We start from the raw sequence: 22,155 nt of genomic DNA on the forward strand, positions 1-22,155 counted from the left end.
AATGTACATCGTGGGGGATATTTCTGATATGGATGTGTGTGAGGAATCATAGATGCTTTCATCGAGAAATGTTCCCCATGGTATACATCATTTTTATCCTAAATAAACTTTTTTTAAAAAACTAAATGCACTATCAAACTACCGCCCAAAACTTAGGGATTATTTAGACAGAAGTCCCTCCTTCAAGGTCTATAAGTAATTTTTCATTTTTTTTTTCTTTTTCTTTTCTTTTCTCGTAATGGATCTCAAGTCTTTTACCCAGTTAAAGAAATCTATTGTCAAATAGAAAATGCTGGAATGACAGGGTTACTCTCACAAGTCTAACCATAGATGTGTTTCCTTGTGATACAAGTAAAAATCATCTATGGTTATGTATACATTTCCACATCAGAATTGTGAGAATCACAGTACATCATGTGTCACCCCAGCACGTCAAATGGGCTAAAAATAGCAGGTAAGCATCTGATTATTATTATTTTTAACGTGGTGATCCCTGTTGTAGCGGGCCAGCCATCGGACCATTGGGACCCAAAGACTATATCCCCGGACCGCACGCACCATCTCACCTGGTCGCATGTGAAGTCATTAATGTCTTACCACAAGCGTACAACGACGTTGAACACTGAGTGTCCAACAAAGAAATGCGATGGTAAGAGATATCCTAGATTTCTACACGTGTCCGATGGTTCAATCCCTCCCACAATTCCTCATCTTAATTGTTCGTTGGACATTTGAGTATCCAATGTCGTAGGACGCTAGATTATTCCTTACTTAACTTACCGAATCTACGTAGATCTTCTCTGGATACTCTCTTTAGGTTGGCCAATAAATCTTTAAAAGAATCATTATGTAGCAACATAGCAAAATCAGCCTGTTAAGCGATCTCTGACTATTGAATTTCATCATGATCTTGTACATAGTATGGCCAGATGATAAAATTATTGTGGGCCTAAAAAAATGTTCCACGTGGCAAACGAAGGTGATAATTAATTAACATAGCTACGAAGCTCCCAGACAGATAATGTCGAATCTAATTTTCTAAAAACCGAACCAAAGATTGACAAAAAAAATTTAGCGGTTGGACCGTGGTTGAAACCTGGTTCAATTTAGTTTGATTGTTTTATATATATTGAAAAAATAAAAAAATATATATATATTTCTCTTATGTTAAATTACCTTCTTTTGGTTGCATATAAAATATGATTCACAAAAATCGACAGACCAAGCCGGTGTTGTTTCAAAATCAAATCATCAGACCACCGGTTCACTTCGGTCCGGTTTTTAAAATAGTGATATAGTCCTATAAAAGCAACAACAAAGAGAGGACTAAAGAGACTACCCATTTCTCCATTTCTCTCTTTGTAGTTTCTTTTACTCATTTTGAATTATTTTCTTATAGTTGAAAATTGAGAGGAAAAGAAAAAGATCACAATCTTCTTCCCTATAATAAAACCTTGAATTCTTCTGTGAATTGTTCTACGTCTCTCTTTCTCTCTATTTTTAAAGACAAATAATCATGATCAAGGGAAAGGACATCTACGAAGTATTGGTGGCGATCGTTCCACTCTATGTGGCAATGATACTTGCCTATGGGTCGGTCCGATGGTGGAAGATTTTCACGCCCGAACAATGCTCGGGCATCAATCGTTTCGTCTCTGTCTTTGCCGTCCCTCTTCTTTCCTTCAACCTCATCTCTTCCAATGATCCTTACTCCATGAACTTTCGCTTCCTTGCCGCTGATTCCCTCCAAAAGATTGTCATCCTTGTCGCTCTCTTCCTTTGGCAATTGTTCTTTAAGGGAAGTCTAGAGTGGATGATCACTTTCTTTTCTCTTTCTACTCTTCCCAACACTCTTGTTATGGGTGTTCCCCTTCTTAATTCCATGTACGGCGACTTCTCCTCGAGTCTCATGATTCAAATTGTGGTTTTACAAAGTGTAATCTGGTATACTCTATTGCTCTTCATGTTCGAATATAGAGGAGCAAAGCTACTAATATCTGAACAATTCCCCGAAACCGGTGGCTACATCACCTCCTTTAAGGTGCAATCCGACGTTATGTCACTTAATGGTCGTGAACCATTGCAAGCTGATGCGGAGATAAGAGACGACGGTAAGCTCCATGTGATCATAAAAAGATCTCTGTCATCAAAATCACATGGCGTGGATTCAATTATGTCCATGGGCCCACGAACTTCGGAGCTCACTGGGGTAGAGATCTATTCGATCCAATCCTCACGAGAGGGTACACCGAGGGACACGAGTTTCAATCACACTGACTTATTGGACATGTTTTCGTGCCCTAAGAATGGTTATAATCGTAGTGATTCATTTCCGCAGTCATCCAAGAGGGAGACGTCGAGGAATTCTAATTTTGGAGAGGAGGTGATGAGGTTTGGGAAGAAGGGAGGGAGAAGTTCACCTTCTTACCATCCTCGTAATCCGATGATTTCGGGTTCAACAAGTGTTGGTGGTAGTAATCCTAATAAGGATCTTCACATGTTTGTTTGGAGCTCAAGTACTTCTTCTTCTGTTTCTTCAAAGGCTGTTCTACAACAACAGATTTCAACTTCAAGAGGTACACACCTTTCCTTTGTTTTGTTTGATCCAATGTTTCCCTTTGTTAACATGTAAAACCTCCAAATTATCAAGAAAACCTCAATATCTTTGTGTTATCTTCTTGTTTAATTTCTTCTTTATTTTCAATTTAGCTAAGAGAAATAGTAATCTTCCCAAGTATTCTCTTGTTGAAGAAATAAATACCAAGGTAAGACCCTAAGAAAGGCATTATGAATAGAGTCGTGATTTTTTGACGCCCCCTCTGATATACGTTCCCTGACTTGGCATGGGCTAGAACCATAGATTTGTTTCATCGGGATACACAATTGTACATCCCCATAAATGTGTAGATGTGTATCTTGAGTATAAAAAATCGCAATCATATCTAATCAAATCTAATAAAATCTTATCCTAATTAAATATGATCTTACTGTGAAAATCTAGAGTTTATATAGAAACTAATAACAAACTCTAATAGATAAGATAATCACAATCATTTTAAATATCTACATAATCTAACCTATCCAAATCTCTCTAAATCTCCATAGATATGATTCAATGTATCATTGTACACTTTATTATAATGTTGCACATTTAATACTCCAACATCCCCCCTCAAACTCATGGTGATCGAAGATCATTGTGAGTTTGTCGAAAATCTATCGCCTCCAAAAATGCAATTGATCGAAAATCAATGATCATTGTGAGTTTGTTGAAACCAATCGCCTAAAAGCATGTAATTATCAATGGAGAGCCATCTTTACCAAATGCTTGTTGAAGAAGTTAGTTAAGTGCTTGTTGTTGAAGAAGTAATGTCATTGAAACTCACTTTGCCGTCAAATGTAGAGTGTTTGCCCAAGAACAAGGATCTATCCAAAGTTATTGATTATGATAAAATAAGGACGTGCGAATCGCTCGATTCTCAAATAGGCCTCGATAGGGCCATGATCAGTTTAGACTAGACTGAAATTTGACAGATTTTAATTCGAAAATGTGCTTCTAGCGGACCAGAAAAATAAGTTCAATGTTGGCTCCATGGGCTCAATATTTGGCAATGACCTCTATTAGGCCTAAAAATTGAAAATTGGTCTCGATTAACCACAATGAGCTTGATCATAGAAGATTCAGTGACTTTTTTGAATGAGAGGAGCTTCGGGAGATATATTTCCATAAGCAACAAATATATCTTTTTTTTATATATTATTATACACAAAATGGATAATGGGATGAGCATATGAGCAAAAGGGCAAGATCTTGGGTTTGGAGACAAGTTTAGGCTGAATAAATTAGACTAGAATTAGTAATAGATTTAGTGACTTACCATATACTTGAGTCAATTTGGCATAGATTAAGTGTATTCGGATTTTACTTGTGGGCCAAAAATAGGACATAGGCTGGTTTGCTAAGGGTTTGGTTTCAAAGGAATTTAAACTATTTGTTTTCTCTGGAAAAACTTGGGTTTAGGAGACTTGTGGAGGTTGTCTTTTTCAATTATAAAACTGACAATTAGAGATGAAGATTTATACCTCCCCCCCAAGTGTCAATACTTGAAATGTTATGGATGTTGAGCATCAACGATGAGGTGAAGCCATAAGCAAGAGATAACTAAAATACATCAATGCATTTAGAAAATTTGAAGGAAGACAATGATCTATCGAGATCATTGTGACATAGGTGAATCAGTTCCACTTTCACGAACGAGACAAGTCTCTCCGTAGCACTGAGGTAGTCCCTCTATTGAGGCCTTTTTTTTTTCAATCATTGTTAGTGGTGTGATACTCAATGATTAGAGGCCGCAATACAAAGGTTGTGATAGTGTATTCATTGGTGCACATAAACCATTTGTTGAAATACCTAGATGAATGGTTGTTGAGATAAAAGAAAGCATGTCGCTGATCTGCAATGTGTGTAACACATTTGACTATTGGATGAAGAATGGTATGAGAAGCATTGGGTTCCGCCAATGGTGTTGCCACCACTGACAGAGTGACGATTACTAAGATCTCTTATGTTCAATATATTGTAAGCTCTGATATCATGTGAAAATCTAGAATTAGATTTATTCTTGATAATGATTACATTACCCTAATAGGGTATATATAGAAACTAATAACAATCTCTAATAGATAAGATAACCACAATCAATTCAAATATCTATCTAATCTAACCTATTCAAATCTCTTTAAATCTCCATAGGTATGATTCAATGTATCATTGTACACCTTATTATAATGCTTCACATCTAATACTCTAACACCTACGTAATCTTTATTATGATCTAAAGATGATTTGGTGTATCAACATACACCTTATTATAATGCATCCTAAACAATACTTTAATTCCCTCCCTCAAACTCATGGCGATTGAAGATTGATGTGAGTTTGAAATCTAATCTCTTGAAATTTGATTCTTTATTTTGTAAGATTAGAACTGCCTATGCTAAATCTTTGCCGCCAATGAGTTGAATATTTGCAAATGATTGCTTGAATCGTACGTGTTATTGCCAATTGTGTCACTAATCCAAATAGTAATTGCAAAAATTGTAAAAAAAAAATAAATAAGGGGCAAATAACTCAACTCAAATGGGCCTTTGTGGGCCATAATTGATTTAGATTAGACCGGAAGTTAATGGATTCAAATCCGAAAATGAAATTGGCCATCTATGGGCTAAGTGTAGATATGTGATTTCGTCATTACGATAACCACATCTACTAAGGTTAGGAGTCGCTACCATACATATTGTAAGTGGGTGTGGGTGTGAATGGTCACCTGATGTGTATTTTTTGAAAAATTGTCGTTTTGTCGTTTAGTGACTCTCGATGGTTAAGGTACGGATCAAATCTTGAGATTCGGGATAAGCGGTTCGGTTGGAGAAAAGGGAAGGTGTTAGGCACCCTTTTCTCCCCACTAAATAGCGGTAACCTCAACTCAACTCGGTCATTTTAATCGAAAATATAAGACAAAAGTGAAGTGCCACATATTGTGTATTTATACCCTAAATAGGGGTTTACTTTCGGTTCGATCATAGGATCATCCCATTGATGGAGATGATCCTTATAGATCCTTAGCCTTGAGGTCCATTCATCCTAAGTCATCTAAAATAAAATAAAGAAAGGAAGGGATAATAGAAGAGGGATGAGGAGAGGGTAGAGAGAGAGGGGGGGATATTTTGTTGCACTCACCTTGAAGCTTCAATCTTTTTTTTCTTCTTCTTCTTCAATGTCTTCTAAGGTCCTTAGTAGTTTAGGAAAATGTTATTTTTTGTGTAATTAAAGGAGTAGAAAAGAGATGATGAGAGAATTAAGTTGAATGTAATAATTTTTTTTGTGAGATTTGAGAGGATAATTTTTATAGTCAAAGTTGGGGGGGTTTTTTTCGGGAAGAAGATGAGGGTATTTATAAATGTTGAGGGATTATTTTAGAGATATAATGGGGTGAAATGAAGAGAAGTGGTAGAATGATATGGGATTTAAGAGAAAGGTGGGGGTAAATTAGAGATGATTGAAGGACATTTATGTAAGAAGGGTAAATGGGTTGGATCTTTCAACCCATTTGGGTTGAGTATTAGATGGAATAAAATAAATGAGAGTGGTTGAGAGGATGGGATTGTGTGAGAGTAATTAATTGATGAAATGAATTGAGGGGATGGGATTTTAATTAAAAAAAGGGTTGTGCAAGAAGGTGGTTGATGATATTTTGGGAGGGTGTGGGAGATGATGCCATGTGTCAAAATGAGTTGATGGGAGAGATTGAGTATTTGACTTGAGAGGATGGGTATAGGTTTAGGTTATAGATGTGGGTTTTGTAGGGAATGATAAGGGTAGATTAGGGGGAGGTATAGGTTAGGGGTGTGGGTAGATGTACTTGATTTGAGAGAAAAGGTGATGGGATTTTTAGTGTATTGGGCTTGGGTTATGGAATGGTTTTAGGTTATTGTATTGGGTAGAGTTTGTTTTGGATTGGATTTAGGTATGTTGGAGATATTTTGGAGTTTACGTTATGTGGAGTTAGGTTTAGGTTAAGGGGTAAGGTAAGGGATTGATTTTAGAGAGATGAAGGTTAGTGGGTCGTAAATGGACTTAGAATATTTTTTGTTTCGACGATGGAGCGGTGAGGGTAGAGGAAGTGATAGATGTCCCAAGTCTCACATTTTTAGTTTTATCCATTTTTTTTAAGATTTTGAAATTATTGAATTAATCAAAATGTCACGTGTTGGCAAATCGGACTTTTTAGGCCCGTTGGTGAACTTTATCGAAAATTTAGCGTTTTTAATTTTGGAAGTGGAGCGGTGAATATTGGGAAAGCGTAAGGTAGGCCGACTCCTTTTGGTAGGCCCCCTAGACTCTTAGGGGGTCTTAAGGGCCTTGATTCGATCAAAATGCCATATTTCGATTCATTTAGGCTTTTGAGGCCCGTTAGTAAATTTTATAGAAAAATCTGTATTTTTGGGCCTGTTCAAATTGGGGTGTCTACACTAAGATGAGCTTGATCATGAATGATTCAAAAGCTCAGAAATAGATGAAAAGCTTGATCACTAAGATTTAGAGACTCTTTTGAAAATAAGGTTTGTAGATACGTGGGCATTGAAACCTTTGAGATCATCTACTTGGGTTTTGGACTCGCCACCATTCAAAAAGTTTAAGTGCCAATGGACACCACTAAAATGATTTTTTTAAAAATAATTTTGCCTTGTAGTGACTCATTTTCAATAGTAAGGTAAAGGTCTACCTAGAGAATTACGGGTAAGGAAATCGGTTGAGGGACAAGAAATGTGTTAGGCAACTTGTCCCTCCCATCCAAAGATGGTTATCAAAATGACTATTAAATGAAATTTCAATTTTGTTTTTATTTTTTTTATTTTGAGAGTAGAGGGAGTTATAGAGAAAATTAAGGAAAATTGCCTATAATCTAGCTTTGCAAAATGGACCAAAAGAGACAATGAGCAAACTATACACCAAAGTATATACTTACTAGATTTTTTTGACCAATGACTTTGAGTCCTTAGGCTTTATTTTCTACCTATGTACTCTCTTAAGAGCTTAAATTTATTGGTTTAGTCCATATGTTATGTCCATTAGTTGGACACAAACCTTGAGGGAACTAAGATTATTATGCATGAAATTTTGTCCTCAAGGGACTATTTTTGTTGGCTTAGTGAACAAGATTTAGATTTAAATAGACATCCATCTTTTAACCTTGGCCCTTTTAGAATTAAAAGATGTGATGTGTGTGCATATAGTATTGCATGAGAGCCTCCAATGAAACTTATTACATAGCTTATTAGGAGGAAGATTACATCAAGTAGAGGAATTACTCTCTTTCATCTTAACTATGGAAAATAGAAGAACTAACTAAGAAACATAAAAGAGATTGAAAAGTAAATGGTATTTAACGAGCAAGAAATTGGAATTTAAGTGCTTACTAGGAGTTTATTATGGTCTTATAGGGAGAGATTACCTCCTAAGAATGATTACTTTCTACCCTAAGTCATCAACTAATTATGAATTAAAGACTACATGTTTGAAATTTAAATAGACATAAAATAAAAGAAAGTGAGGTGTTAGAAGGGGGAATTAGTCTCAAAATAGAAATTAGACTATAACACCCCACCTTGGTGTCTTCTTCCTCTTCTTTCTTCTTATTCTTTTTCTAGTTTGGCTTATGGAAATGTGAGGGGTTATGTTGATAGAATTTTGGGAGAATTGGGAGGCTTGACAGAAGGAATTTGGAAAGAGTTTTAGAGCTCCAGATTTTAAAATTTTGTTTTGTTTTGTTTTAGAAGGGTTTTCTATTGATAGGATTTTGGAAAACCCTGAGGATAGTTGTGTCCTAAATCTCTAAATCTTCAATATTCTCATTAAAGCCTCAATGAAAAACTCCAATTACTTATCCTCTCATTGGCTTTGATGGTCTTTTATTCCTTATTGAGTCTTGTCAATTATGATTATTAATGGGTAGGATGGTAAAAGATAATAAATTCTAAAGAGTACTTGAGGAAGGTCAAAGTTGTCTTAGTTCTTGGATTTTTAGTCAATTGTAGAAGAATTAAGCCAAATGACATGTAAATTGATGCTTGAATTTTGGGTATTCTAGACTTTCTACCTATCTAGACTTCTAATAACCTATGAATAGGAGTGTCTTTGCACACAAGATTCTAGAGACTTCTTGAGAATAGGCAAAATTATCTTAACCTATTTAATTTGATAAATTTATATTGAATCCTCTTTGAATGTCTAGTAAAATTGGGAGTACTAAAATAAATTACTCATAATAAGTCTCAACAAATCAAGGTTAAGAGAGTAATTCTATCTAAGTGGAGACTAATGGTGACTTGGAGTCAATTAGAGAAGAAATGAGGAATTTCATGGAAACCTTGGTGGGAAAATTAAAGAAGAATTAATGCATGGGTATTGAAGAGGATTTTCTTAAAAATAAGCCATTAAGAGAGGGTTTAAGGAGTCATTTCTCCTAAGCAATCTTGTAAGCACATGAGTTTTAACAAACTCAACCAAATGGGCCTTGAGTGAGGATGCTAGATTGTTGATTTTTGCCTGAAATGATAACCAGTTCAAGGTTCTGTTAGCAAAATACATTGAGCGGTGGGTGACTCACAGCCCTGAGGAAAATTCCTCTAGGCCATGGGTTACCCAAGACTTGACTTAAACTTAAATAAGCTTAAAAAACTATTTTGGAGAGTTAGGCTCCACTGAAGTGGGCCTCATTCGATCTAATTCAAAAATTACAATAGGCTTTGTTAACTAGATTTCGAGAGCTTTTGGGCTTGATCTGAATAAATTGGGGTGTCTATAAGGTTGATCATTAATTATTCAAATTAAGGTTCTTCCAAAATCTAAGTAATATTATTGAAATCGAAATTGATCAAATTGTTCATATTATAGTCAATCGTTTTAAATTTATTAAAATTTAAAATATTGATATACTTTTTCTTAAATTACCTTGTATTCACAAAAATAAATATTCCATTGACCGAACCAATTTTATTACAAAATCTAATTGAACCTTGTAACATCTTGTTCTATTTTTCTAAGGGGTATTCTCATTTAAGTTTAACACCTCAAAAACCACTTCATGAGACACCTCCCCGTACCAATTTTTTTTTTGTTCTTATACATTCTGAAGTTCTGTTGAACAGGTATGCCTGATTTTGCTGAAAATGTTATTAGAAATATGAGGGATGATTATGAATTTAAAATCGAAGACGATTCAATATCACCAGTGAATGAGTCAACATTTTCGAGTGATCAGAAGGTCGATTTAGGAGAAGAGAGGAGGCTTGGAGGAGGTAACCAGATGCCCCCAGCAAGTGTGGTGACAAGACTCATACTTACCATGGTATGGAGGAAGCTCATAAGAAATCCCAACACTTACACAAGCTTCCTTGGCTTAATTTGGTCTCTCATAGCTTACAGGTACACTCCCAAGTATCTTTCACAATCAATAATTAGCTAGGATCGATACCCAATATGAGCATTAATTTCTCAGGGGCCACCCGCGAGGATGCACCCTCATTTACCTTGTGCATGTGATGTGTGGGCGTTACACGTGCCCTAAGACTAGTCCCTGGACAAGACCATGATCTATGGGCAAAAGCCTAGATACAAGCTCCGTCTGCTGTCTATAAGGATACCCAGTTATCAAAAAAAGAAGCTAGGGTTTACATTAATACTATGCTTCTATCATTTTATTTAGATTTGAATAATAAGTAATAAATTTCTAATATCTTGATGATTTTTTCTTTTTAATCTTAATTAATTGGCAGGTTTCACTTCGAAATGCCAACGATCGTGAAAGGATCAATAACAATAATGTCCAACACGGGGATGGGAATGGCTATGTTTGGTCTAGGTACTCGTCCGAGAAAACCAAAATTTAATGATATATAGTAATTACAAGCATGGGATATAGGATCGAGCCAAAGTAATTAATTTAATTTAATTTTCTTACTTCTAACAGGTTTGTTCATGGCTTTGCAACCAAAGTTCATAGGTTGTGGTAAAAAAGTAGCCACATATTCCATGGTCATTAGATTTTTGGTAGGTCCAGCAGTCACAGCGGCAACATCGGCTGCCATTGGTATTCGAGGAACTCTACTAAGTGTTGCCATTGTTCAGGTATGCAAAATTCCCCCATGACTCAACTTGAATTAATTAAAAGGAACTAGACTGTTAATGGGTCGGGTTTTCGCCCATATGGCATGGACCAGGAACTAAACTATTGGACATGTTTAGTAACCCATTCACGTTCAGGGTCGGGCTTGGGATTTGGGATGTTCTGACCCTCATAACTTATGTATATTATATAGGTCGGGTTCCAATGATTCTTGGAAAATGATTCATGAAGAAACACATGATCCTGACAGTCTAAACATAAAATCCAATGAATAAGATTTATCCTCAAGAGAAGTATCATCGGGATATGTATTCTTGAGATACACAGAAAATCTCAACTACTTGTTGGATCTTGTGTGTATAAGGTCAAGATCTTGTGTCATTCCTTGAGTCAAGAGAACTAGGGGTGTCAATGGGTTCCAATAATAAATTATAACTAAATTAAAATTTTGTTGATAATATATTAATTTTTTAAAGAAAATTTTTTGTTTTTCTCATTCGATTCTTGAGAATTGGAATCGATGGGTACCTGTGATTTTTGACGGTTCTGGTTCCATTTATTTTGGAATCAAACTCGAAATTGACAAGAACTGGAACGGAACTAATATTAATGATTATGGTTCTAAGTTCCTTAGGAACCAAACCGGAACCGATCCATTGACACCCCTAAACGGAACCCATCCTTTTTATATATAGATGTATATTTATATAAGAAATGGATTTTTTACCAACCCAACCTGACACATAATATTAGACGGGCTGGATTTAGGAAAGAATTTGAAGACCAATTAGAGCTTCAAACAGCATGAATCGTAGGGTTGAGATGGATAGTTATTCCTAGAGATTCGTGAAGAAATGAATCTTTAGAAATTCTACATTGATGTATGGGATGTCTTGGCTAAAAAATCTTTGTTTTCTTACAGGCTGCTCTTCCCCAAGGTCTTGTTCCCTTTGTCTTTGCAAAGGAGTACAATGTCCATGCAGACATACTTAGCACTGCGTAAGTTAGAAAAAAATAAAATAATAGATTAATGATTTTCTAACTAGAAAATCTTCACTCGATCAATACTCGGCTGATGTGTCACAGATATGGAACCATAGATCTGTGTCCTTGAGATATATAAATGCAAATCCCCATAAAAGATGTGCATTTGTATATCCCGAAGAAACAGATCTATGATTTTGTGTCCGTAATACGTGAGCCGAGTATTGATCGAGTGAAGACTTCCTAGAGTTATTATATCAGCACTCAAAAAAATAACATTAAATAATTAAATTTTAGGTGAATACTCGAGATACCCTATGTTTCCAAACTGATGACATGCCCCCTTAACAAAATCTTCTGTCATTTTGTTCAATGAAAAATGACTCAAATACCCTTATCTTTAATTTCTAGTCAAAATTGTCAGATTTTTTCTACCGATAATCTGTCTTTTTAAACTTTTCAATCTTTATAATAAATTATTTTTAATTTATTTAATGTCATCTTTTAATCCATCATTCGGAAATTTTGATTTGTATTTTTTCTTTCTCAAGGGATATTTTATTTTACCCAAAAAAATCTATTCTATTTAGCCCTTGATCATGTCGAAGCCATTTTGGGTAAATTTTTAATTTATTTTCTTTCTCATTGATTTGGAAGAGGTCTATCATGTAAGACCATGGTTAAGGGGAGTATGTCGTCAATTGGAAAATGTGGGTATCACACCCCAAGGGGTATGTTTGAATTATCCTTTTTAAAAGGATTGGGCCTGAATTTTATTTTTTTGCAGGGTTATTTTTGGAATGGTAGTTGCACTGCCCGTAACTATTATCTACTATATTGTTCTTGGGCTCCTTTAAAGAGAGAAGACAAAGACAAAAGTCTAGAAACCCATACTTGGGATGGAAATTCAAAGGGTCTATGGGCTTAGGGTTTGTTCTTCTTCTTCTAATTATGATTATAATAAGGATTATTTAATTTTTTTTTTTTTTTTTTTTTTAAGGTACTCTTACCTGATGTTTAGGACGAAAGGTAAAATATTCAAAACTTAGAAAAATAGCGAAGGTTTTTTTAATAAGTAAAATAGAGCTACTATTGACACCCCATTTTTATTGATTACACCACTAATTTCTTAAACTATTTATTACACTCCAATTAAAGATTAAAACACACTCTTCCTGGATTTTACCCACGTGAGGGTAATGTAAGAGTTGAAAAGTTTTAGTGGGGGCAATTAAGAGTGTAAAAAAAATTTGTGAGGGTATTATGTGTCTAATTGTAGAGATGGGAGTAGAATAGTTTTGAGTACATATGATGTATAGAATATATTCCTAATAAGTGGTAAAATAGTTAAAATAGGTTGGGTGCATGGGATCATAATCTGTATTGTAGGAGAAGTTGAGTTGTGGGTTATGGGATATTGGGTAGTTATGGTAGTGTTTCTCTTGTATTTAAATTTATTGTGAGATTAATAAAAATATCATTAATAAAAAGTCCTTTGAGATTTGGAGATTCATCATCTTGAATTAATGGTTTTGGGAGGTCTGATCTCACTCGAACGAGATCAATCTGAATCTTTTTCTTATTATTATTATTATTTTTTTATTTTTCTTTTAATAATAATAATTTTCTGGATATTTTCATTAGTCTCACAATAAATTTAAATATAAGAGAAACACTACCTTAACTACCCACTATCCCATAACCCACGGTTCAACTTCTCCCACAATATAAATTATGATCCCATGCACCCAACCTATTTTAACTATTCTACTACTTATTAGGAATATATTCTATACATCATATGTACTCAAAACTATTCTACTCTCATCCCTATAATTAGGCACATAACAGAGGGTAATAGCGACATATTTCTTTACCCGTCATTGCTATCTATCACAATAACTCTTTAATCCTTAGTGGATTTGAAAATTCTCATGAGGGGCAAGTGTGCCCCCATTGCCCCCACCCTAAATCCACCCTTGCTTCAAACATTGCATAATCTCTACATTACAAAACAATATAATACTTGTTCAAACAATTTTAGTAGTTGTTTAAAAGTATGTTTCATACCATATAAATTCCCAAATTCAAGAAATATAAATCTAGTTTAAAAAAAAAAAATGAGAGTTTCTATTGGCACCCCAACTTTTACTTATTCTCAATCATTCACTTATTTTCTTAAGATTTTTCTCAAAACGTGTGCAACTTATTTTCAAATATCGGTTTTAGTACACTGATCATTTTATTTCCTAAAACATGCATTTCGAATGAATTCCTCACTTTTATAATCAATGAATTCGTAGATATTAGAAGTGACAAACTCACAAGTTTGTAGGTTATAAAAATGACGAATACATGTTTTGGGAAATATAATAAACAGTGTACCGAACTCGGAATTTCATCATATTCAGTGCAGCAAATGGAGATTCACCCTATTTTCTTTAATTTTAATTGGGTTGTATTAAGTAAAAGTTGGAGTGCCACTAGCAGCTCTAAAAAGATCGTTAAAGGGTGATTTAACCGTTTTCTCTTACCTGTTCTGCACTAGGGCTCAATTCGGGCCTAGCTTCCAAAACTTGGTCCGCCCATTTATAAACGGGCTTGGGCCTAGACATTGAATGGTCAAACATACGTGAATAAGCCATCTCGTCATAAGAATACAACAGGTTGCATTCTTGTTTATGAAGATAACGGTAACGTCATGTTTATGAACGTAACGAGTAACGACGTGACGTTACAGAACTGTTTTGCTGCAACCGTCGTTACTTTCGTGTAAATGAACAACAGTCTTTTAACGACAAGACTCAAACCCAAGTGTTATTTACACGAACCCCCCTAACAAGTAATAAAGTTAAACAAATTCCCCAAAATCTTACCTTTTTAAAGTTAATTACAAATTCTCCCTTCACAAAAATTACTTACTTTTAAATTTCAAAATTACCCCTCTTTACACTAAATGAGTACAATTTGTAGTATAAAAGTATTTCTGTCAGTATTTCATAGAATTGATTTTCAAACACCTTTTTAACACAGAAGTACTTCTCTAACTCTTTCAGAGAATACTCCAATTCCTATTTTTTGACATAGTATTTCTACTTTTGATATCCAAATAGATACTAAATGTTCAATACTAATTAAGATTAGTTAATGTGAATCATCCATTATAGTAAATTGTTCGAGATTTGAGATGGTCATCTGATATTCTTAAAGTTTCTTTGACTTTATAGTAAAAATTTGGCCAACTAGATTAATTCAATTGAACCAACTAGACTTTTAGGTAATTTTTTATTCAAAATAATTAATTTTTAATTATTTAAATGTTTGTGATCTTTAAAAATAAAAATCTTGTAAATGAGCATCTACTATATATATATTCTATCTTTTAATAGAAAAACAACTGCAAGTATTAAATTACAAATACAAATTTATAAAAATATTAGACAAACCTTGTAAGTCACAATTGTATCCTTGTATTATTAAGGAGCTGATAATGTAAGAACAGGTTAACCACATAGCCACCTTATTTGCAGTTCACACAACTTGCCAAGTACCCCAAATTAATTAAATCCTAATTTGTCCGCCCACCGCAAATCTTTGCAACAAAGCAACAAACCCATCTTCTACAAGTACCATCACCCCCATTCTTTATACCATACATACCAAACCCAACATTCTCTCTCTCTCTCTCTCTCCTGTAGCTCAAACAACATACAAGAAACAAACAAAATCAAATATTTACACATTCTCCCCCTTTCATCACATATAAATGGCTAAATTTCCCCTTATCATGTGCACCCTCTCCTCTCTTTTAGTAATCGTACTTTTCAACTCAATTAGCCTCACTAATGCAACTCTTAATAAAACCGAGATGATCAAACAAATCATCGAGGGACACAACATGGCTAGGAAGGTCGTAGGCGTGCCACCCCTAAAGTGGAAGCCCTTGTTAGCTACATTCGCTAAAGTCTACTCGAATGAGAGGCGTGGGGATTGCAAGTTGGTGCATTCAACTGGATACGGGTTTGGTGAGAATTTGTTTTGGGGACAAGGCCGACAGTGGAGTGCCAAGGATGCTGTCGCTGCTTGGGTTGCTGAGAAGAAAGGGTACCATTATGCGAGCAACTCGTGCACGGGTAAAGAGTGCTCACACTACACTCAGATCGTTTGGCGCACAACCAAGAGTGTTGGGTGTGCCAAGATTATATGCAATAGTGGGGATTCATTCATCGCTTGCGAGTATTATCCACCAGGGAATTACATTGGAGCTAGGCCTTATTAAGTGATTGGCTTTGCTCTTTAATTATTGATTGTGTATTAGATATGGTATGTTGTTTCGTAGAAGAAATCAATTTATATAACCCGTTGTTTTATGATCTCATGTTTCACCTAAAATGATTTTACCCATTTGATTTGAAAATAGGTTTTGCATTAGATAATAAGAGAATATATAGAATACATATATATTAATTAAGAGAAAGGGCCGGTGTTCCCTTGACTTGAGGAATAACATGATCCTGGCGTATATGTAGAAAATACAATGCTCAAGATTTTTATACATATCCCATCATTACTTATCTTTTTTTTTTTTTTATGACGGAGGAGTCCAAACTTACGTTTGAGTAGGGGGACTAGAAGAGTCAGGGTCAGAGCCAAGGCATATGTGTCCCTCCCCAAGGCACATGCAACACCCGCATATCACGCGCACCGAATAAGTGAGGGTGCGCTCTTGTGGGTGGCCCCAAGGAAATACTGCTCATGTTAAGTATTGAACTCACAACCTACGGACTCTCACCGCTTATTGGATTTGAAATTGCCATTGAGCCACCCCCTCAGGATTCATTGTTACTTATCTTGATGACAGGTCCCAAGCCTTGAATTTCGCACATACATGTATGATTGGGATCATGAGTCATTTCTCATTAGTAAGGGAACCAAACCCATCAAGAAAATATATTTTAATGTTAAAGTCAGAGAGATTATATTGCCACACCAACTTTTGTTAACGTCAATCTAGTTCATATGTAAATGATCAAAGAATTAGCACATATCTTGGGGTGAACTCAACAAAAGTTGGTGGGGCAATAGAAGCTCTCTAAAATTAAATACTTAAAATAAGTTTAAGTAGATGGTGCTCAAGTACCTTGAAGCATAAATCAATAGTTCTTGGACCAATTTTTAAAATTTGGAAAGTTTTCCAAATGAGATTAACTAGTTCTAGATGATCTAGTATCAGTTGCACTCCATCACTTAAAAACTTCATTGCACTCCATACATGGAGTGCATGAAAAAAGAAAAAAAGAAAGAAAGAGCCAATAAATGAAAGAGGGGTTTCACTCCATCACCATCATTTTATTCTTTTTTGACCAATCACAGCCCTGAGATTGGCTTGGATGTTTTCTTTTTCCCCTTCTTCATCATTGCAAAAAGTAAAAAAAAACATTAATTGTATTGAATCTATGGTTTTAAATCTCGTTCGAGATCGAGAAAACTCTTTTGATATGTCTTGATATCGTTCAACAATGAGACGGATAAATAAGTCATATGTATCAGAAGAGATTTAAAACCAAGGTACATTTTTCTCATTGTTGAACAATACAACTCAAACAAATGGGTGGGTAGAGATAATTCATTGTTTGGTTCGCTAATTTGGTTCGTTTGTGCATATGCATGATTCAAGTATACAAAGTTATAAGTACAATTATTTGGTTCACTGAATCAAATTGTTGGGTTCGTCGAATTTAATACTTTAATTCGCTAAATCAAATGTTTTAATTTGCCAAACTCCACCAAATTTGATGGGTTTATGGTTCGCTTGATTTTACAAAATCAATTCGAACCGAAATTCGGTGACTTAGAAAAGGATCTTCCAATTAGGGTGAAAAAATCCTAAAGTAATTCTCTCATGATCACCACCTCACAACCTTACCCCAAAACCTAAAGACACCTTCCCCTCCAACATTCTCTTAGAATTTTTTCTGGTTTTGGAAGAAAATCTTTTCTTCTTAGAAAAAATTTTCCGTAAAATTAATTCTCCACATCTTTCCCGGTTGACTGTAACAAGCTATTGTAAAAGTGACGAAAAATAAAAGAGATGCCAACGGTGCTCTCATCTTTTCTCACTGTTCCCGCCATTTATTCATCTCCTTCAAGGGTTAGTGTTACTGTTCTCTTCTCTTCTAGGGTTAGGGTTTTACAGTGCCGCCATTGTTCAGAGAAAATGAGCATCTCTACAGAAACTACCCCCGTTTCTTCCGAGTCTGGAAATGGCGTCGAAGAAACTCAAAACCATGTCGTTCTCGTCCAATACGTGGTTCTCAGGAGAGATCTGATCAATTCATGGCCGCTCGGAAGCATAATCACGCAAGGATGCCACGCGTCTGTCTCTGCAATCTGGGCCCACAAGGAAGATGATCACACCGTTGATTACTGTAGCCCCGAAAACATCGATTCCATGCACAAGGTTTGATCTTTGTATCAATTTGTTTGTGTTTCTTGGTTTGATTTCTATGGGTTCCATTTTTTTTTTTTTTTGTTTGATTATGTGAGGATTTTGGATTTGTGTTTGTTTGTTCTTGAATTTGATGAGCTGTGTGGTAGATAACCGATAATCTCACAAAATTTGTAAATTGATGTTGAAATCGTAGAAAACCCCAATTTGATTTCGAGGGAAATTCCTGATTTTTTTTTTCTAGGAGGGAGGGATAATAGAATGAGAGATTCTATTGGCACGCCAACTTTTACTAATAATACACCAATCCTTTTGAAATTAAAGGGTTGTCTAAATTTGGGTGAATCTCCATTTTCGTGCACTGAAGATAGCGAAGTTTGGTACACTTTTCGTTTTAATTCCCAAAACATGCATTCATCATTTTTGTAACCTACGAGCTTGTGAGTTTGTCACTTTTAATATCTACGAATTTGTAGATATACCAGTGCATTCATTGATTATAAAAGTGACAAATTCACTCAAAATGCATGTTTTGGGAATTAAAATGAACAATGTACTGTGACCGGAATTTGGACATAAGTTGCGCATGTTTTGGGAAAAATCCCTCTAAATTTAGATTGGTGTGTTAATAGAAGCTTTTGGAAATATCTACTTGAAAGAGATGAATTTATACATTTTTTCTCTCTAAATAATAGTCATTTTCTAAGCCTATCAAGAAAATAATAGTAGTTATTTTCTTCAATGTGAAAAAGATGTAGAGAGAAAAAAAATGTGAAAAGTCCTTTAATAATCGAAACAGATAACTTGCAAGAACTAATATAAATTTTATGGACTGGAAATATTAGTTTTGAGAGTCATGAAGTGCTTCTGAGAACTAAATGGTTCAGTTTTTATTTTTTTATGGGATTTATTAGGTGTGAGTATGGAATCAAAGTGATTTTGATTGAAATTCATTTGTTTAAAGCTATATCATAGAGAGCAATCATAGCCACTCTTGTTGACTCCATTTGAGCTATGCATGGATATCTTCACAACTCCTGATTTAAAGCTGAATTAAGTTTCTTGGGAACGATAACAAGGAATTGTCTTCTAGTTGTTTCCTTAACATTAATAGTTTGTTTACTGGTTGGTTACTCGGAGACAGATTCATCGTGCTCAAGTTGAGACTTGAGAGGCGTTACTGTATTATTAATGGTTTTGAGGATTAGATGGATTAGTTTTATGGACTTCATCTTGTTGTGGGTACAAAATGATTCTGATCAATTTATGGTGTCCCACTGTAGGGAAATTCTGGCTAAAACATATTTGATTAACAAATTGAGTTACTTTTGGGAGCAGCCATACCCACCCAATTGATAAAGTTTACCAATTAAGAGTGATAGATGTGTTTTTCTTTGTGACACATGGGGGTAAGCTGAATTAAATGTGGGAACAAGGATACAAGGTTATCATCTCCAAGTTCAAAGTTAAATGTTTCTGAGGAATAGATGACTCTGATTAGTGATAGTGTCTAATTGTAAACAAACTGCAATTGAAACATCTTTGGTTGACTAATTGGGTTGCTCTTGAGAGCAATCATAGCGAGCTAGACATGATTTTCTCCATGAACCATTTGTTTAAGCTGAATTAAGTGCTTTGGGAGTGGCATCCAACCACAGAAAAGTTGAGATTTTGTTGGGTGCTCTGGAGAGAGGAACGGTAAGGTGTTTCAGGGAGAGGAAAAGTCTTTCTAAGAAGTGACTTTGGAAATTTTGGATTTGCTATTTTTCTGGTGCAAGCTTTTGTGTTCAAGTCGGCTGAGTTATGCGGTGAGTAGATCGGGTTGGGTGTATTCTTTGGTTGTATTGCCTTGTCTGTGTTTTTTCTGCTTTTCTCCCTTTCTTTTCTTGTTTGTAAGGGGGTCATCTCATCCTCCTATTTCTCTTTTTTTATTAAAACTAAAGTTCGCTTCGTGCCTACTACAGCAAGCGGAAAAAAAAGTTGAGGGCTGTTATTAAATTTTTTGAGGTTAAGGGATAAAAGATGAAAAACAATAAATTGTATTAAAGGAGTAAAAGAGGAAATATAGTAAAGTTAAATGGGGTGAAGATAAAAGGCAATAAAGTGGGTCCCACAAAAACTATTATTGGATTGAATGTTTATCGTAGCTGGAGGGAAGTTTGTCTCAGTAGGCCCTACGATTGTGTTTTATCATATAAGATTATACTTGTCAAAAAAAACATTGATATTTTGTTCGAGTCAAGTAGTATCCCTCTCTTCTTTTTTCTTCTAGTGTAGCTGAGCCCTTGTAAGTTGTTACTTTATTAGTGGTGAAGGTAAGGTGCATTGAGCTTTCTTCTTTCCAATACAAGAAATAATAAATGATTTGATTAATTTAGTGGAAAAAATATTAATATATTTTCTATGGGTGTAAGATTTATTTATTTTTAATTTGATTTGATTTTAATCTGAATTGGTTACTATTATTTAATTAAGATTGGAGGATAAAATACAACTAATAAAATTGATCTATTGAAACTATTACAGTCTACCACCACTAGCAAATGCAAGGTGAAGTGAAACTTAAGACAACTAGGAATTAAAAGAGTGATGTACAAGGCTGAGGCTTCCACACATTTTCAAATGCACGTTGGATGAATCATATGTCTCACAAACCTATTCTTGAGTTGTAAGCCTCAACCTTCATTTGAAATATTGTTCTAGAATGTCGAAATTATACATGGCTTTGAAGATTGGATTCGTTAAAACACTTCTCATACACAGAATAACAACCGAATTAAACCGGCCTTTTTTGTGGGTTGGAGGTAATGGGTAAGCTAGCCATGAACCCCTTTTTTTATGTTAAGTTTGTTTACATTTGGGAATTTTAGTACTTTATTGTCATGTTTGAAGTGGTCACTATAAGTGAAATATATCTCTTCACTAAGAAGAAACATTTAGTGATAGAGAACAACATTCTGAACCACGTAATCAGATTACTTCAAATGGTTATGCATCCATGCCAAATGCTGATTAGCAGATAGAAGATAGGGATTATATACAGATCGTCATTTCTTTGGGTTTTGCAGGTCACTTTGGAGGTCAAGGGAGAACCCCAAATCTTGAACTTGTCAGAAAAACTCAAAGCTGGTGGCATTTCTCACAAATTGTGGATGGAACAACCTGAAAACATTCCCACATGTCTTGCTACAAAGCCATACCCCAAATCCACAGTTTCATCATTCTTCAAGAAACTTAAGCTCTGTAAATGATCAAAATTTTCCAGCTGAGCAACTGGAGATTATACGTTTTTGCATTGGGTTCTACTAAAGACGGTAAAACCCTGATTGATGTCTGGTCAACAGAAGCTCGGATTATTTTTGTTCCCATCTTTTACATGTAAAATCAGGGATATATTTTCTGGTTGACATAATAATAAAAACAATCCATTTCTCCTTCATTACTATTACTATTATTATTATCATTCCTCTTTGTAATAGTATTGCATAGAAATGCATGGCAAAATCAGCTCCATCAAAAGAGTTTGCGTAATGCCCTTGGCCAGACCATTGTTTGCTTTGGATTTTACCCTGCACGGTTATAAAACACATCGTACTAAACAGGGTCCAACTTGTCTATATAGCCCAATCTCTAAACCACTACCCCAGCCAATGTGGGATTAAACTCACAACTCCCCTTGTCATTCCATCCAACACACAGGATGGTTCCACTTTGACCCCTCGGCCTCTGCAACCCTTTCCTTGGCCTAGCTAACCAAAAACCACGACCCATTAAATAGTTCGTGTGCAACTCCACTACTTGTGAACATTCTCCACAAACTGGTGAATTAATTGACAATTTATCAATTAATCTTGTTTCTTTTTCTACATTCTATTGTAAGAACAAGATAGGGTATTTAGATTCTAACGTAAAAACAAGACGAAATTTTTAGGGAGCTTAAAGATGATGGATTTTGATTAGAAAAAAAAAACACACAGATACATCATTTGTATGCTCATCTGAGATACAATTACAAAATTCAAACTTAGTTATTAT

The 22,155-nt window shown here is 35.0% G+C and overlaps 2 protein-coding genes and 1 pseudogene across 2 annotated transcripts; all 3 read left to right on the plus strand.

Moving 5' to 3' along the window:
- The first annotated feature begins 1,372 nt into the window (after positions 1 to 1,372).
- LOC147392977 (auxin efflux carrier component 2-like) lies at positions 1,373 to 12,585 on the plus strand. The gene is made up of 6 exons (XM_086456024.1): positions 1,373 to 2,576; positions 9,712 to 9,988; positions 10,339 to 10,424; positions 10,533 to 10,690; positions 11,611 to 11,687; positions 12,460 to 12,585. Exons 1-6 carry the CDS (start codon positions 1,517 to 1,519, stop codon positions 12,527 to 12,529), a joined length of 1,728 nt encoding a protein of 575 aa, XP_086312150.1. The 5' UTR covers positions 1,373 to 1,516; the 3' UTR covers positions 12,530 to 12,585.
- A 2,853-nt stretch (positions 12,586 to 15,438) lies between these two features.
- On the plus strand, positions 15,439 to 15,990 carry LOC147392978 (pathogenesis-related protein PRB1-3 pseudogene; annotated as a pseudogene).
- Positions 15,991 to 17,495: 1,505 nt separating this feature from the next.
- LOC147392979 (Peptidyl-tRNA hydrolase II (PTH2) family protein) lies at positions 17,496 to 21,583 on the plus strand. The gene is made up of 2 exons (XM_086454927.1): positions 17,496 to 18,132; positions 21,189 to 21,583. Exons 1-2 carry the CDS (start codon positions 17,764 to 17,766, stop codon positions 21,369 to 21,371), a joined length of 552 nt encoding a protein of 183 aa, XP_086311053.1. The 5' UTR covers positions 17,496 to 17,763; the 3' UTR covers positions 21,372 to 21,583.
- Positions 21,584 to 22,155: the final 572 nt, after the last annotated feature.

The sequence above is a fragment of the Akebia trifoliata genome, chromosome 10, assembly GCF_017979445.1.
Source record: "Akebia trifoliata isolate Shusen 1 chromosome 10, ASM1797944v1, whole genome shotgun sequence".
In the NCBI taxonomy this organism is placed as follows: Eukaryota; Viridiplantae; Streptophyta; class Magnoliopsida; order Ranunculales; family Lardizabalaceae; genus Akebia; species Akebia trifoliata.